This window comes from Capricornis sumatraensis, chromosome 4 (assembly GCF_032405125.1).
Source record: "Capricornis sumatraensis isolate serow.1 chromosome 4, serow.2, whole genome shotgun sequence".
Taxonomy (NCBI): domain Eukaryota; kingdom Metazoa; phylum Chordata; class Mammalia; order Artiodactyla; family Bovidae; genus Capricornis; species Capricornis sumatraensis.
Genome location: NC_091072.1, coordinates 3,795,462 through 3,810,765, shown reverse-complemented (window position 1 = coordinate 3,810,765; position 15,304 = coordinate 3,795,462). Strand labels below are relative to the sequence as shown.

Sequence of the window (15,304 nt, the reverse complement as noted above, 5' to 3'; positions counted from 1 at the left end):
AGGACAGGAGTCCGATCCCTGTTCTGGGAAAATCCCCCATGCCACGAGGCAACTCAGCCAGCGAGCTGAGACCATTGAGCTGGCGCGCCCAGAGCCTGGGCTCCACGAGAGAAGCCCCCGGAATGAGGAGCCCACCCTCCACAACCGCCTGCTGCAGCTAGAGGAAGCCCACCGAGCAACGAAGACCCAGCAAGGCTAAAAACAAATAGATAGATATTTAAAAACTTCTGCCACCAAAGACGGAGAAGGCAATGGCACCCCACTCCAGTACTCTTGCCTGAAAAATCCCATGGACTGAGAAGCCTCGTGGGCTGCAGTCCATGGGGTCGCTAAGAGTCAGGCACGACTGAGCAACTTCACTTTCACTTTTCACTTTCCTGCATTGGATGAAGGAAATGGCAACCCACTCCAGTATTCTTGCCTGGAGGATCCCAGGGACAGAGGAGCTTAGTGGGCTGCCGTCTATGGGGTCTCACAGAGTTGGACACGACTGAAGCGACTTAGCAGCAGCAGCAGCAGCAGCCACCAAAGATGGAATACACAACCTTCCCCCTTCCTCTCTCTTTCTCTTCCTGTCTCTAAACATCCCCCAGAAGCTAGGTGGAGCACTCCGGCTGGCCCAGCATAGGCAAGTTCTTCATCCTCCCCTGGAACATTCAGGAGCCACGTCCAGTTAAGACGTGGCTGTGTCTGCAGGGTGGGAGGGGGTTAAGGGTGGCTCCGTCTCTAAGAACAAGAGGTCTGGACAGTCACTTTTAGAGGAGTGATCTGAGCTCAGGGGCTCTCAGAACCTGGTTCTCTGACTCCCAGCACAGCTGGTAGTTGAAAGAGATAGCACGGGTTTGTGGCTGGTGACCCTTGAAGTGTCAATCAGCAGCAAGAACGCGTTTCCCTAGTAGTTAATCCTCACTCTTGTACCAGACGCCAGTTCAGGGATCTCATCCCATGCCATATCAACTGTCATTCATTTAATTTTATTCACTTGTTCAGCGTGCGTTTCCTGAGTGTCTGTTTTGTATCTTACACTCTGCACATGTCAAATATAAAAATGACAAAGACGTAGTGCCTGCCACAAAGAGCTTACAGTCTAGTGGGAAAAGCAACCTCGGAAACACGTGATGACCAAGGCGTGACCGTCAGCCGTGAATTCAGGGCCGCGGGATTAGACGTGGAGACAGCGAAGGAACAGGTGCATGCCTGCTGTCGTGTCCGACCCTGCGTGACCCCATGGACTGTCGCCCTCCAGGTCTCTCTGTCCATGGGATTCTCCAGGCCAGAATGCCAGAGTGGGTTGCCATTTCCTCCTCCAGAGGATCTTCCCGACCCAGGGATCAAACCCACATCTCACGTCTTCAGCCCTGGCAGGTGGGTTCTTTACCGCCAGTTGCAGGCACAGGCCCCATGCTCTTCTTCTCAGGATATTCCCTCCCTCCTCCTACGACTCGTGTTTACCTGGCACTTTCACTCACATCCTGTCTACACTTCAGAAACACCAACCTTGTGACGCCGTAGGTCAGGGGTTCCTCTCATTTTGCACATGAAGAAATCACGATCGCACAGCGAGCTCCTGCCAGCCGGCCCTTGAACCCTCGCCCTGGGCTTCCACACAGTACCTGAGCCACCCTCCGCCGCTGGACACGGCAGCCCTTCTAGAAAAAGAGCTCTCATCCTGCTCTGTCCCCGGCAGCATGCAGAAGGGCTCCGGCCCATGCCCAGCAGCCGCGGGGTCATCATCTGTGAGTCCCTCAGCGCTCCGCTCCGCCACTGCCTGTGGTCCCTGATCCTCCGCGCCTCCGGCCTGCGCCCGTGTGAGCCCACCTCCACCTGCTGCCTTCGGACCTCACAGATCCGGTGGCAAGAAGGGGCCTCCGCACTGACCGAGGAAAAGGCACGCCTAGGATGAGGACATGGATCCCGTTCTCTAGAGCAGGCTGGCTAAGACTGCAGAGTGCAGGTGAACCACCTGTGGGTCTCGTCTGAATGCAGATTTAACAGAGTGGGTTTGCCGTAGAACGCAAATTTTCTATTTCTCACAAACTCCCAGCGATGCTAAAACGTCCACAAGTCACACCTGGAGATGCAAGGATCTGGGTTGAAGACGCTAACACATCTGAGCCACTCTTGGGGAAAACAGCAAGCCCACTCAACTGGTGCTTTCTTCAAAGCTTGAGATGGGAAATAGGCATGTGACCTTGAATGAAATGTTACTATAAAGACATGTTCATGGAAGGCACCCTGAGGTGAAAGTTGAAAGGTCGTGTAAACTTACCTGTATGACACAGCCCACCCCTGCTTCACTTTCCTCCATCCTGAGTTGAAAGTAACAAATCACCTCAAGCTGATTAATGCATGTGCTGTTGTTTGGAATCAAGCTGATTAATGTCCGTGCTATTGTTTGGAACAAAGCCTTATGGAAAACCCAGGTTCTAACCCATGCTGTTTTTCTTGTCTTTTTCTCTATAGGAGATGTCAGTGAAAAAGGGGGCGCAGAATGATTACTAACCCATGACTCCCAACAGTATGACAGGTACCTCTTTTCTTTTCTTTTATTTGTGTGCTTCCATTTTTGTTCCACCCGAAGAGACATATAGGCTTCCTGAAAGGCCAGCCTAAGTCTTAGCAATAATTATGTCCAAGTCAACGAATGTTATTAAATGCAAATATATCCATACTTGCCAGGGTCCAGCCCCGGTGGATCCAGGGTGATTCGAAGGGAAGACCGAGTAGGCGAGGAAAAAACGTATTTATTTAGAAATATAAAAAGAGATTAGGAAGAAATAGTATAGTAGGAAAATTTGGTGGAGAAAAGAGGCTGAATAACTTGGTTTACGTGGAAAGCCAGTAAAATTCCAGACAAGGAGCTTGCACCATCTCCATTAGGCCACCGGCGTCCTCTTGAATAGCGGGGGGCCCCCACCTTCGGCTCCCTCTCTCATGGATCTTAGAAGCTGGGGCAAGTAAGTAGAGATGGTGAACCTCCACGCCCCAGATGGGAATTCAGCCAGAAAAGGAGTAAAGAGAAGACACAGGGGGAACCAGTCCAGTGACTGGCCCCCCCTCTATTGTCCGGAAAGGCCTTATATACCTTTTGATTTCACATAGAGATCAATGGATAATACAAAATTATGCAGCGTCAGCAGCCCAGACTCTTATCGAGACCAGGCTTTCTCTCTGCATACTTAGTTGTATACACAAGTCTTAGGTGATTTACATCATCTTCCGGCCAAAGGGCCAATTAACATTTTACAGCATTTTTTCTGATAAGGGTTTGTCAACCAGAAGACTTACTTGTGTTGATCTTCCCAAAGTCTGGTGCCACTCTCAGAAAGCACTAAATAAAGTTACATTCTTACATAGCAAAGATACAGCAATTTATAACATGTAAAAGGAGTACAGTGATTTATAACAAAAGAAAAGTAATTAACTCAAAAGTCTAGTGTTGCTAACATCAAAACTACTATATTCCTATTTCTGCATCCCGATTACATTGATTAATATCCTCCCAGGTGCCTAAAAGATAAAGAATATGGAGGCCTGGCAGCAATCATTGAGTCAACAGTGAACTCCGTCACCAATATGATTTTTAGCTCTTTTAAAAAGGCTCTGTATCTTTAAGATGTTTTAAGCTTTGTGCCTCTCGCAGTTGGGGGGCTGTAAACAATTCACAAGTTGTAAAGTCCAGGCAGATAAGTTAGAAAGCCATCAAAGGCATTAAGCCAGAGACCTTCTTTTTATATGAAGGAGACTGTTAACTGAGCCCTAAGTTAACTCTTTCCAGAGAAAAGGTGGTAATGTCAGAAGAGTATAGGATAGCAGAGAGTAAACAGACAGGTTTTGGTTTCGGGGCAGATGCTCAGACAGAGGACCCCTCGACACCTGACTCGCCTTGCCCATCAGGCCTCTCCGCATGACCTTGTCATGGGTGGGATCTCCCGTGCTGGCTCCCGGCACATACTCTAGTTTCTTTTGAGATTGTATAAATCTTTCACCTTATACTGAAGATTTCCATGAAGGGTGGGGGGAGGGGCAGGAAGAAAAACACCCAAATATATCCCGTGACTACATCCCAACAAACGTACTTCTGGGTTTCTCAGAAGCTATGGGGTGCAGCGTCACCAGAAACATGATGAGAGGAAGTGATAATTCCCAGCGAAAGCCTCGTTTTCCTCCTTCTCAGGGTCACCCTCTCACACCCAATATGTTTCCTTTCACATTATATAAGAAGTGGCTCTATGTACTCAGTGACTGGTGAGTTCAGGCCTCCTCCTAAATGGAAGACCCAGCAGCAGAATCAGGATGGAATATGTTCAGAGCACGCAAGGCAAAGTGAGCCAGAAACTCTTAGCAAGGGGCAGAGGAGAGAAAGAATGGCTCCCCACCCCTAGGAACAGAAGGTTGCAATAACACGGATTCTCTGTGCAACCCACAGAGCTGAGATTCCAAGCTCAGAGGCCCCAGCGGCCAGGCAGGAAACACCCAAGCCTGAAACAGCTGGGTGTCGGGAAAAGCAAACGCCCAGGACAGGAGAGCCAGGTTCTCTCCGAAGAGAAAACGCTCCTCCACCCCAGACCATCACCGACAGCAGGGAGGGAGCCCAGTGTGTCCAGAGATTTCAAATTTTCAAGGGAAGCTGAAAATCCAGATTTAGACTGAAATATCCCCGTTTCTAAATATAAGCGGTTAACATATATAAAGAAAATCAAGGATCCATGGGCCAGTCAAAATACATCTGCTGACTGGACTCGGCCATGGGCTCAGTTTATAACACCTTCCAGCCCAGCCCCAAACCTGGGTCAGTCATTTGGTTACCATGGCAGCGGGTAGGTCCCCACAGACCTCATTCCTCTGCAAGCTTACACGCTCACTAATGCCCGTAGCGTACATCTCCAACATCATTCCCCACCTCTCTGCCCATCCACGCTTGAGTTCCTGGAGCAGCAAAAAGACAGAGCACCTGGGCACGCCAGAGCAACTCACACCTGTAGGAAGTGAGCGCCTGGGAACCCATCTCATCTCCCCAGCTTAGTTCTCAGCCACAGGGACCAAAACACACCCAGCCGCATTTCTATGCCACCGGCAACTCTACCACCATAGCATGAAAAGCCATGGGCGGTATGTAAATAGGCTTGGCTGTGTCTCAATAAAACTTCATTTTCAAAACAGGCAGCAGGCCAGCGTTGGCCTGAGGACTATCATTTGCTGACGCCTGGTCTAGAAGTCAGGATAGTCTTTTATTGAGCAGAATCCCTAGGCCGAGCCAGCTCATCTCCAGGACTGAGCTGGGAATCCGGGCTCAGCGTAGGATGGTTCTAGATTAAGCCAGCTTTCAGCCAATCAGTGGATGTGGGATGCCGTCCCTGCAGGCTGGGCTGGAACCCGTTACCTCCCTGTGGAGGAGGAAGTTTTTGCTTCCCAGCATTTGCTTCAAGGCACAGAAACTAACGACAGTTCTAGTTTCTAAAGAAATCAATCCACACACACATATGCTCAGTCTATGCTAATAGGCTCAGCAGAGAAAATCATTGCTTTAGATGCCCCGTTTGTGGATGAAATAAAAGTGTCCTTTTTCCTCTGTCTTTTCCTATGGTCTCGAGCTGTGTGTTTATTTTAAGAAATCTAAAAAGAGACCATAATAAACCTGTAAGTCATAAGAACTAAGTGCTGGCTTTAGAAGCATAACTTAAAGGGCAAATATGCATATTTTCTGTCTGAAACAAATAATGGGTAATATCGCTATTATGCAATACAGGAAATCAATTAACCTTTATGAAAAGAAAACCAATTTTTAAATTGAACAGGAGTAAGAACATTGAATCTGTTTTGCCAAAACAGCAGACCAGCATTTCTAGACTGGGGGAAAAAAAAGCATTCAGCCACAGCACTTATAAAATTTCTGTATTTTGCATTAACCCAAAAGAAGAATGGTTTATTTTCTGGAGCTACTTAATATCAGCTGCAGAGGAGTCATGTCTTGCTGCACTGTTCTCATTGCTCTGCCTTAACCTACTTAATATTAGGACCATATGAAATCTCCGAAAATACAGATTCTTAGAGGGGAGGAAGGAAGTGCCCTGATACCATATTTTATTGCAACAGTTTCCAACCTTTTTGGCGTCAGGGACTGGTTTCATGCAAGACAGTTTTTCCACAGACCAGGGTGGGAGAAGGATGGTTTCAGGATGGTTCAAGCACAGTAGCGCTCATGCTTTTACGATCCTGCGTATGCTGCGTGCTAAGTCACTTCTGTCGTGTCCAACTCTGCAACCCCATGGACTGTGGCCCGCCAGGCTCCTCTGCCCATGGGATTCTCCAGGCTAGAATACTGGAGTGGGTTGCCACGCCCTCCTCCAGGGCATCTTCCCAACCCAGGGATCAAACCCACATCTCTTAACATCCCCTGCACTGGCAGGTGGGTTCTTTCCACTTGGGCCACCTGGGAGGGCCTGTGAGCCTAAAGGAGATCATATATGATCCTGCGTCAGATCGTGCTGAGCTGACAGGAGGCAGACCTCAGGCGGTAACACAAGCAACGGGGGCAGCTGTGAATACAGACGAAGCTCTGCCCTCGCCCCCGCTTGCCTCCTGGTGCCTAACAGGCCGTGGACCAGCACCGGCCTGTGGCCCTGGGGGTTGGGAACCCCCTTTTACTGGTCTGGTATTAAGCACAGCTTCCTAGGCAATCTGAGGGGACTCTGCTAACGTTTATGTCATTGTAATGAGCTCCACTTTGCATAAAATCATGATTTGCACCATAGGAGAGTTGGTTCTAAGATATGAATGTCTGTAATTTTAAATACCCAAGTGAGAGGCTTTGAGCCTTGATGAGAAGGGAACTAAGGACTGGGACTCCTGGAAACGTGCCTGGAGAGGCAGAAACGGGGCTGTTGCGTGTGCTCCGAGCTGGTTCAGGGAGTCAGGGTGGGACAGGAGGTCAGCCCGCGATGAAGCTGCCCCGTGAATCACAGGCCTCCCAGCGGAGGGACCTGTGCCTATTCTGGGTGGCCCACTTGTGCGTCCAGCTGACCCGCAGCGACCTTGGCCCTCTCCTTTCTCTCACTCGAGGAATCCTGTTCCGTGTGTCCTGGGGCGAGGGGAGGAGGGCTGGATGGGACAGACCAGAGCCCCCAGTCATGGGCCCAGGGTGTTCACCGTGAGATCCTCAGAGCGTTTCCATGCTTGTGTTTGTGTGTGTTTGCTTTTTCAAAGAGGAGAACAAGCATATTTGTTGTTGGTGGCAGGAGGGCGTGAAGGGGAGGGTTCCCTGGCATCTTGTGTAGGGGGGAGGTTGGGGGCAACAGAAGAGGCAGTAGGTGGGGGCACAAGCCCCGTTCTGCACTACGGAGAAGACTCTGATCTGATACCTTACATCACAGCCCCTTGTCCTCGGTCGTTAAATAGGATGAAAATTCACATTTCTTACTACTCCTGCGGTTGAACGCTTTTGCGTGTCTGTTGGCCACTTGTGTGTCTTCATCCATAACTTGCTGGCCCGTATGCATTGTCTGGTTGCCCACTGTGGATTTTGTATTCTCATTACTTGAACAAGCATTTATTATATTCAAGAGAATAACCAAGCAAGTCACCTAATCTCCCTAGAGCTTGAATTCCTTTTCAATTAAATGAGAAAGTGAGACTAGTTCTAATTCTGCCTCCACTCTAAAGATTAGGTTGCACTTAGATTTGGACATCTATAAATCACATTTTTATAAAATCAGGCATGACTACATTGACGGTTGAGTATAGAGAAAAAAGGCGCTCTGGAGAAAGGTATTTTGTGTTTTGTAATGGATAGGTTTTTATGAGTCAAACAATACATCTGAGTTGGGAAAGGTCAGTGTTTTATCATGAAAGAAAGTGAAGTGCTAGCACTCGGTCATGTCCAACTCTTTGTGACCCCATGGACTGTAGCCCGCCAGGCTCCTCTGTCTATGGAATTCTCCAGGCAAGAATACTGGGGTGGGTTGCCATTCCCTTCTCCAGGGGATCTTTCTGACCCAGGGATGGAACCTGGGTCTCCTGCGTGGCAGGCAGACTCTCTACTGTCTAAGCCACTAGGGCTTTACTGTGAAGCCCATGTCATTCGCCAAGGCGGCCGTCTTAGTGTAGCCTCTCCCTGATGACCACTCCATCCCTTCAGAGATGGAGCCGCAGCTGAGCTCCTGTCCTGTGCCCTCTGTGACCTCTGTAGGTTACCCCCTCACAGGGTCAGAGGTTGTTCACAGCCAGATAAGGACACCACTCAGAGAGAGCAAATGCTAACAGCTTGCATGTGGTTAGCATTTCCCATCAATATAAATGCTCTTCTAAAATAAGATTCTGTTCACGGCTACTTAGTGACCCATCAAACAGTGATACAGACCCTGCATGTCTGGCTTTTAATATAATATTATTATAAATAATGTTATAATGAACCACAGTATAAATAATTTGACATCTCTCATTATTTTCACGGGATAGATTTGCCTAAGTCAAAAAAAAAAAAAGAAAGAAAGAAAATTCTGGGTCAAAGGAAAGGAACATCTTTAAAAACCTTTTCTACTGACAAACTGTAGCCAGGTCACTGGACCAAATGTCCATTTAATCATATACCCTATAACTTTGGAGATTTTCAGTAGTTTACTTTTGAGAAAGGCAATTAATTAGGCAAAGTTTTATCATAGTTTGTATCAAAGTTTTTCAAGACTTTACATGTTTGTTATTAATAATAGTTTTGACTGCACAGACACACACACACACACAGTTGGCCACTTAAACGTCTTCTTTGGTAACTTACCTGTACAGTGACCTTTTCTATTGTACTATTAGTTTTTTCTTATAATTTAATATTAAGGATTTAATTTATCATGTCATAAATGTTACGAAACTTTTTCCCATATCAGTATCCATCTCTCCTTTTTGTTTATGGGAATATTTGACCTTTTAAAAATGTGTCTTCTTCTGAAGTGATTTCATACTAATAGAAAGTTTGTGAGATGAGTTCAGAGAATACCCAAAGTCCTCAAATGTTAACCTTTTACCACGTTTGCTTAATTCTTTTCTCTCTCCTTCTTGATGTGTGCAATTTCTATTTTGTACCGTTCACAGGTGAGCTGTGACCATGATGCTGTGACGTTCCTGACAAACAGAAGTTCCCAGTTTAGACACAGGGAGCTCTAGAGAGGTGGCATTTTAGGACTTCCGTCTCTGTTCTCCAGCTAAGAAATCTCTTCTGGTGAATTCTGCGGGGCAGGACTCAGTGGGTCCTTGGGATGTGTTAGTACTTCTACGCCAACACACAGTTCTTTCCACTTAGACACAGGCATGACTGGTTAAGGGGGAAGGTTGTCTCAACAGGCACCCTTTATGCAGCAACCACACCCCCACGGTACCCTGGCCCTAGCCTCACAGGGCAGGGCGGGGAAACCCGGCAGTGCTGGCCGTCCGTCTGTCCCTCCTGCCAAAGTCAGGACGGCCACGCCCAGGTCTGCACACTGGTCTCCCAGCAAGGGCCATACACAGAGGCCAGACGTGGCTTCGCTTCCTTCCCCACATTGCTCCGTGAACCAGGACTTTGAATTGTCGGGTTATGCACTCCTGGCGTAATTACTTGGAAGGGGCATCTAAAGCCTTAGTGTACTTTCTTCTGAATTCCTGTTTCCCCAGTCGTGGCCAAAAATAAAACGTGGCCTCGGATTTCAGAGAGCCAGCTACGCACATGACAATGTGGCCACAGATAGCTTTGGAGAAAGAAAAATACCAGTTTGCCGAGATAGCCAGCTCTGCTCTCAGAGGTGGTGGTTGTCTGTGTGCGCCCAGTCGTGTCTGACTCTGCGACCCCACGGACTGCAGCCCACCAGGCTCCTCTGTCCACGGGGTTCTCCAGGCAAGAATACTGGAATGGGTTGCTGTTTCCCCCTCCAGGGGATCTTCCTGACCCAGGAATTGAACCCGTGTCTCATGTCTCCTGGTGCCAATCACAAATGGAAACCTGGCTTTTATTCTTGGGTATTTAGCCCAGGAAGCAATGGGGCCTCTTTGTCCCCTCCCCAGCATGGTGCTGATTGTTGCTGCTTTTGTTGTTCAGCCCCTAAGCCCTGTCTGACACGTCGCCACCCCATGGCCTGTGGCGTGCCAGGTTCCATGGGGTTCTCCAGGCAGGAATACAGAAGCGGGTTGCTGTTTCTTTCTCCAGGGGGGATCTTTCCTACCCAGGGATCGAACGTGGGTCTGCTGCATTAGCAGGTGGATTCTTTACCACTGATCACCAAGGAAGCATGGGCCCCCTCCTCAAAGCAACCAAAATCTCACCACAAGTCAGCAGGAAAGGAAACGCCAGGCTTCCCCAAAACGTTGAGGGCAAGGAGGAGGCTGCAGCAGATGAATCACACAGAGACCTTTTAAATTAAAACCCTCCCCGTCCATCTCTTCTCTTCACTCCTCACGTAGCTGCGGAAACCCCAAGGGAGTGGGGGCGCTACAGACCCAGCCCCAAGCCGGGAGCCACGCCCCAATGCTGGGAGCCCCGCCCCCAGCCAGGAGCCCCGCCCCCACACCGCCCCTTCTCCGCACTGTACACACACACATACACACACACACGCTTCTGGACCACTTTCCAAATTTGAGCTGCAGCCGGGCGGTAGTGGGGCGGGGGGGGGGGGGGAGGGCGGGGGGGGCGGGGTCAGAAAGGTGACGTGAAAAAAAAAAAAAAGACCTTTATAAACTGAAAGGTGGGAATACGAGAGTAAAGGAAAAATGTATATCCTGTTCAGCAACCCCTGTACTTCCGCCCAGAAGCCCCCTTTACAATATTTGTCTTCTCCTAGACACTCCAGTCCTCTTGCCTGGAAAATCCCATGGACAGAGGAGCCTGGTGGGCTGCAGTCCATGGGGTGGCTAAGAGTCGGGCACGACTGAGCGACTTCACTTTCATTTTTCACCTTCGTGCATTGGAGAAGGAAATGGCAACCCACTCCAGTATTCTTGCCTGGAGAATCCCAGGGACAGAGGAGCCTAATGGGCTGCCATCTATAGGGTCGCACAGAGTCAGACACGACTGAAGCGACTTAGCAGCAGCAGCAGCAGACCCCCACACCTGGCCCTCTCTCCCCACCCCGCCCCACTGTCGCCAGCATCACCATCTCCCCTCAGCATCCGCCATCCTGACAAACTCATCTCTGCTCCCTCAAGCCCCCCGTAACCAGGAACTGCCCACAGCTCTCAACTCAGCTTCTGCTGATGGTCACAAATATCAACCCTAACCTGACAGAGTCAGGATGGATCTTCCTGCCTGTTCTCCCAAAGTCCTTCAAAGAACTGAAAGTCGTCTTTTCCCAGCAGTAATTTAGCCCGTAATGAACACATGGTGTATTTTTGTTTGAAATGAGCCGTCACTCTTCTGGGCCGCCCCCAGCTGACAGCCCCAGGCTCGTGCTTTATCCCTCTCGGCTTTTAAGTCATGGCCATCTCGGCACTCTTGCTCTGGAATTCTCTGTGCTGTAGAGGGGAAATTCGTGCAGACGTCCAGCTCTCCAGCCTGCGGGTTGCAGGCACATCTGCCGCGGTGCATGTGCAGAGCTGAGAGCCGTCCCTCCAGCCCTCACACTCCGTACGTCAGCAGGCAAGGGCGAGCACGCTGAGGTCACCCGCTCAAGGTCACTACGGCAGACAGTTGAGCGTCTGGACACTGCTTCCAAATCGTGGTAAACTGTGGGTTAAATGACTTTAGTTATCAAGTCTCGTTTTGCTTTTTTTTTCTTTTCGATTTATTTCCATTACATTTCCATCACCATTGCCTTCTTTCTTTCGTTCTTTTTACTTTTTGCCTGTGCCATGCCACATGTGGAATCTCAATTCCCTGACCAGGGACAGAACCTGAGCGCTCTGCAGTGCAAGCACAGAGTCTTTAAAAATATATATATATTTTTAATTGGAGGCTACTTTACAGTATGTAGTGGTTTTGGCCATACATTGACATGAATCAGCCATGGGTGTACATGTGTCCCCCCGTCCTGAAGCCCCTCCCACCTCCCTCCCCACCCCATCCCTCTGGGTGGTCCCAGAGCACCGGCTTTGTGGGCCCTGCTTCACGCACTGAACCTGGACTGTCGTCTGTTTCACATGTGCTAATATACATGTTTCAATGCTATTCTCTCAAACCATCCCACCCTCGCCTTCTCCCATAGAGTCCAAAAGTCTGTTCTTTACATCTGTGTCTCTTTTGTTGTCTTGCATATAGCGTCGTCATTACCATCTTTCTAAATTCCATAGATATGTGTTAATACACTGTATTGGTGGTTTTCTTTCTGACTTACTTCATGGCATATAATAGGCTCCAGTTTCATCCAACTCATTCAGTTTAGTTCAGTCACTCAGTCGTGTTTGACTGTTTGCGACCCCATGAACCACAGCACACCAGGCCTCCCTGACCATCACCAACTCCTGGAGTCCACCCAAACCCATGTGCATTGAGTTGCTGATGCCATCCAACCATCTCAGCCTCTGTCGTCCCCTTCTTCTCCTGCCTTCAATCTTTCCCAACACTAGTTTTTTGTTTTTTTTTTTTTTCAAATGAGTCAGCCCCTTCGCATCAGGTGGCCAAAGTACTGGAATTTCAGCTTCAGCATCAGTCCTTCCAATGAACACCCAGGACTGATCTCCTTTAGGATGGACTGGTTGGATCTCCTTGCAGTCCAAGGGACTCTCAAGAGTCTTCTCCAACACCACAGTTCAAAAGCATCAATTCTTCGGCGCTCAGCTTTCTTTTTAGTCCAACTCTCACATCCATACATGACCACTGGAAAAACCATAACCTTGACTAGATGGAGTTGTTGGCAAAGTAATGTCTCTGCTTTTGAATATGCTATCTAGGTTGGTCATAACTTTCCTTCCAAGGAGTAAGCATCTTTTAATTTCATGGCTGCAGTCACCATCTGCAGTGATTTTGGAGCCCCCCAAAATAAAGTCAGCCACTGTTTCCACTGTTTCCCCATCTATTTGCCATGAAGTGATGGAACCGGATGCCATGATCTTCGTTTTCTGAATGTTGAGCTTTAAGCCAACTTTTTCACTCTCCTCTTTCACTTTCATCAAGAGGCTTTTTAGTTCTTCTTCACTTTCTGCCATAAGGGTGGTGTCATCTGCATATCTGAGGTTATTGATATTTCTCCCAGCAATCTTGATTCCAGCCTGTGCTTCCTCCAGCCCAGCATTTCTCATGATGCACTCTGCATATAAGTTAAATAAGCAGGGTGACAATATACAGCCTTGATGTACTCCTTTTCCTATTTGAAATGAGTCTGTTGTTCCATGTCCATTTCTAACTGTTGCTTCCTGACCTGCATACAGATTTCTCAAGAGGCAGGTCAGGTGGTCTGATATGCCTATCTCTTTCAGAATTTTCCACTGTTTATTGTGATCCACAAAGTCAAAGGCTTTGGCATAGTCAATAAAGCAGAAATAGATGTTTTTCTGGAACTTTCTTGCTTTTTTGATGATCCAGCGGATGTTGGCAATTTGATCTCTGATTCTTCTGCCTTTTCTAAAACCAGCTTAAACATCTGGAAGTTCACATTTCACATATTGCTGAAGCCTGGCTTGGAGAATTTTGAGCATTACTTTACTAGCATGTGAGATGAGTGCAATTGTGTGGTAGTTTGAGCATTCTTTGGCATTGCCTTTCTTTGGGATTGGAATGAAAACTGACCTTTTCCAGTCCTGTGGCCACTGCTGAGTTTTCCAAATTTGCTGGCATATTGAGTGCAGCACTTTCACAGCACCATCTTTCAGGATTTGAAATAGCTAAACTGGAATTCCATCACTTCCACTAGCTTTGTTTGTAATGATGCTTTCTAAGGCCCACTTGACTTCACATTCCAGGATGTCTGGCTCTAGGTGAGTGATCACACCATCATGATTATCCGGGTGGTGAAAATCCTTTTTGTACAGTTTTTCTGAGTATTGTTGCCACCTCTTATTAATATTTTCTGCTTCTGTTAGGTCCATACCATTTCTGTCCTTTATCGAGCCCATCTTTGCATGAAATGTTCCCTTGGTATCTCTAATTTTCTTGAAGAGATCTCTAGTCTTTCCCATTCTGTTGTTTTCCTCTATTTCTTTTCATTGATCGCTGAGGAAGGCTTTCTTATCTCTCCTTTCTATTCTTTGAAACTCTGCATTCAGATGCTTATATCTTTCCTTTTCTCCTTTGCTTTTCACTTCCCTTCTTTTCACAGCTATTTGTAAGGTCTGCTCAGACAGCCATTTTGCTTTTTTGCATTTCTTTTTCTTGGGAATGGTCTTGATTCCTGTCTCCTGTACAATGTCACGAACCTCCATCCATAGTTCATCAGGCACTCTGTCCAACTCATTAGAACGGACTCAAATGGGTTCTTTTTAATAGCTGAGTAATATTCCATTGTGTATATGTACCACAACTTCCTTATCCATTCGTCTGTCAATGGACATCTAGGTTGCTTCCGTGTGCTAGCTATTGTAAACAGTGCTGGGATGAACACTGGAGTACATGTGTCTCGAAAGCACAGTCTTAACCACTGGACTGCCTTGGAAGTCCCACCATTGCTTTCTAAGTATATCTTTAAAATGCTGCCACGCAGAGTTACTATAAAAGACATTTTTCTCACCATATAACCTTTTAGAAGTCCAATCTTACAGAGCTGTTGATTGCCCACTATTTTCTTTTTGGAATTAAAGACTATAATTAATTTGTGGAGAAACAAAAAAGAAGGTAATAGTGGGGTTTACATCACATTGGAGTGAAGCAAACGTGTTAGTCACTCAGTCGTGTCTGATTCTGTGACCCCCCTGGACTGTAGCCCACCAGTCCATGGGATTCTCCAGGCAAGAGTATTGGAGTGGGTTGCCATGCCCTCCCCCAGGAGATCTTCCCAACCCGGGGATCGAACCTGGCTCTCCTGCACTGCAGGTGGATTCTTTGCCATCTGAATCCCCAGGGTTGCTGAGGTCTCATTTTCTTTTTCTTAACGGAAGTTCTTACTCTTTATCATGCTAAGATGAGTTTCCATGGAAGCTGGATTAAGTAGTTTGCCCTCAGCTTATCGAAGCAGAGGCCCCTCTTTGGTGGAGGACAGACAGCCTTGTTATGCTCAGATCTGTATGCACATTCCGGTCTCCCTAGGAGCTTTGTAAGATCTCGATGCTCATGGCACCCCCAGACCAAGCTGATCAGACTGTCTAGGTGTGGACCCGAGATCTAGTTTCTTTTAAAACTGTCCAGGTGCTTCTGAAGCATAACTCAGCCTGAGAACCTCGATCTGGACGCAGTGGCTCTCAGCCCAGGCTGCCCACC

At 47.9% G+C, this 15,304-nt stretch overlaps 1 protein-coding gene across 1 annotated transcript in view; it reads left to right on the top strand.

Annotated features, from left to right (window-relative positions):
* THRB (thyroid hormone receptor beta) overlaps positions 1–15,304 on the top strand; it is a 383,591-nt gene that overhangs the window by 262,975 nt on the left and 105,312 nt on the right. The window contains exon 3 of the mRNA XM_068971138.1: positions 2,464–2,527. Coding sequence (XP_068827239.1) covers positions 2,506–2,527 — 22 coding nt within the window. The 5' untranslated portion in view covers positions 2,464–2,505. The remainder of the gene's footprint in view (positions 1–2,463; positions 2,528–15,304) is intronic.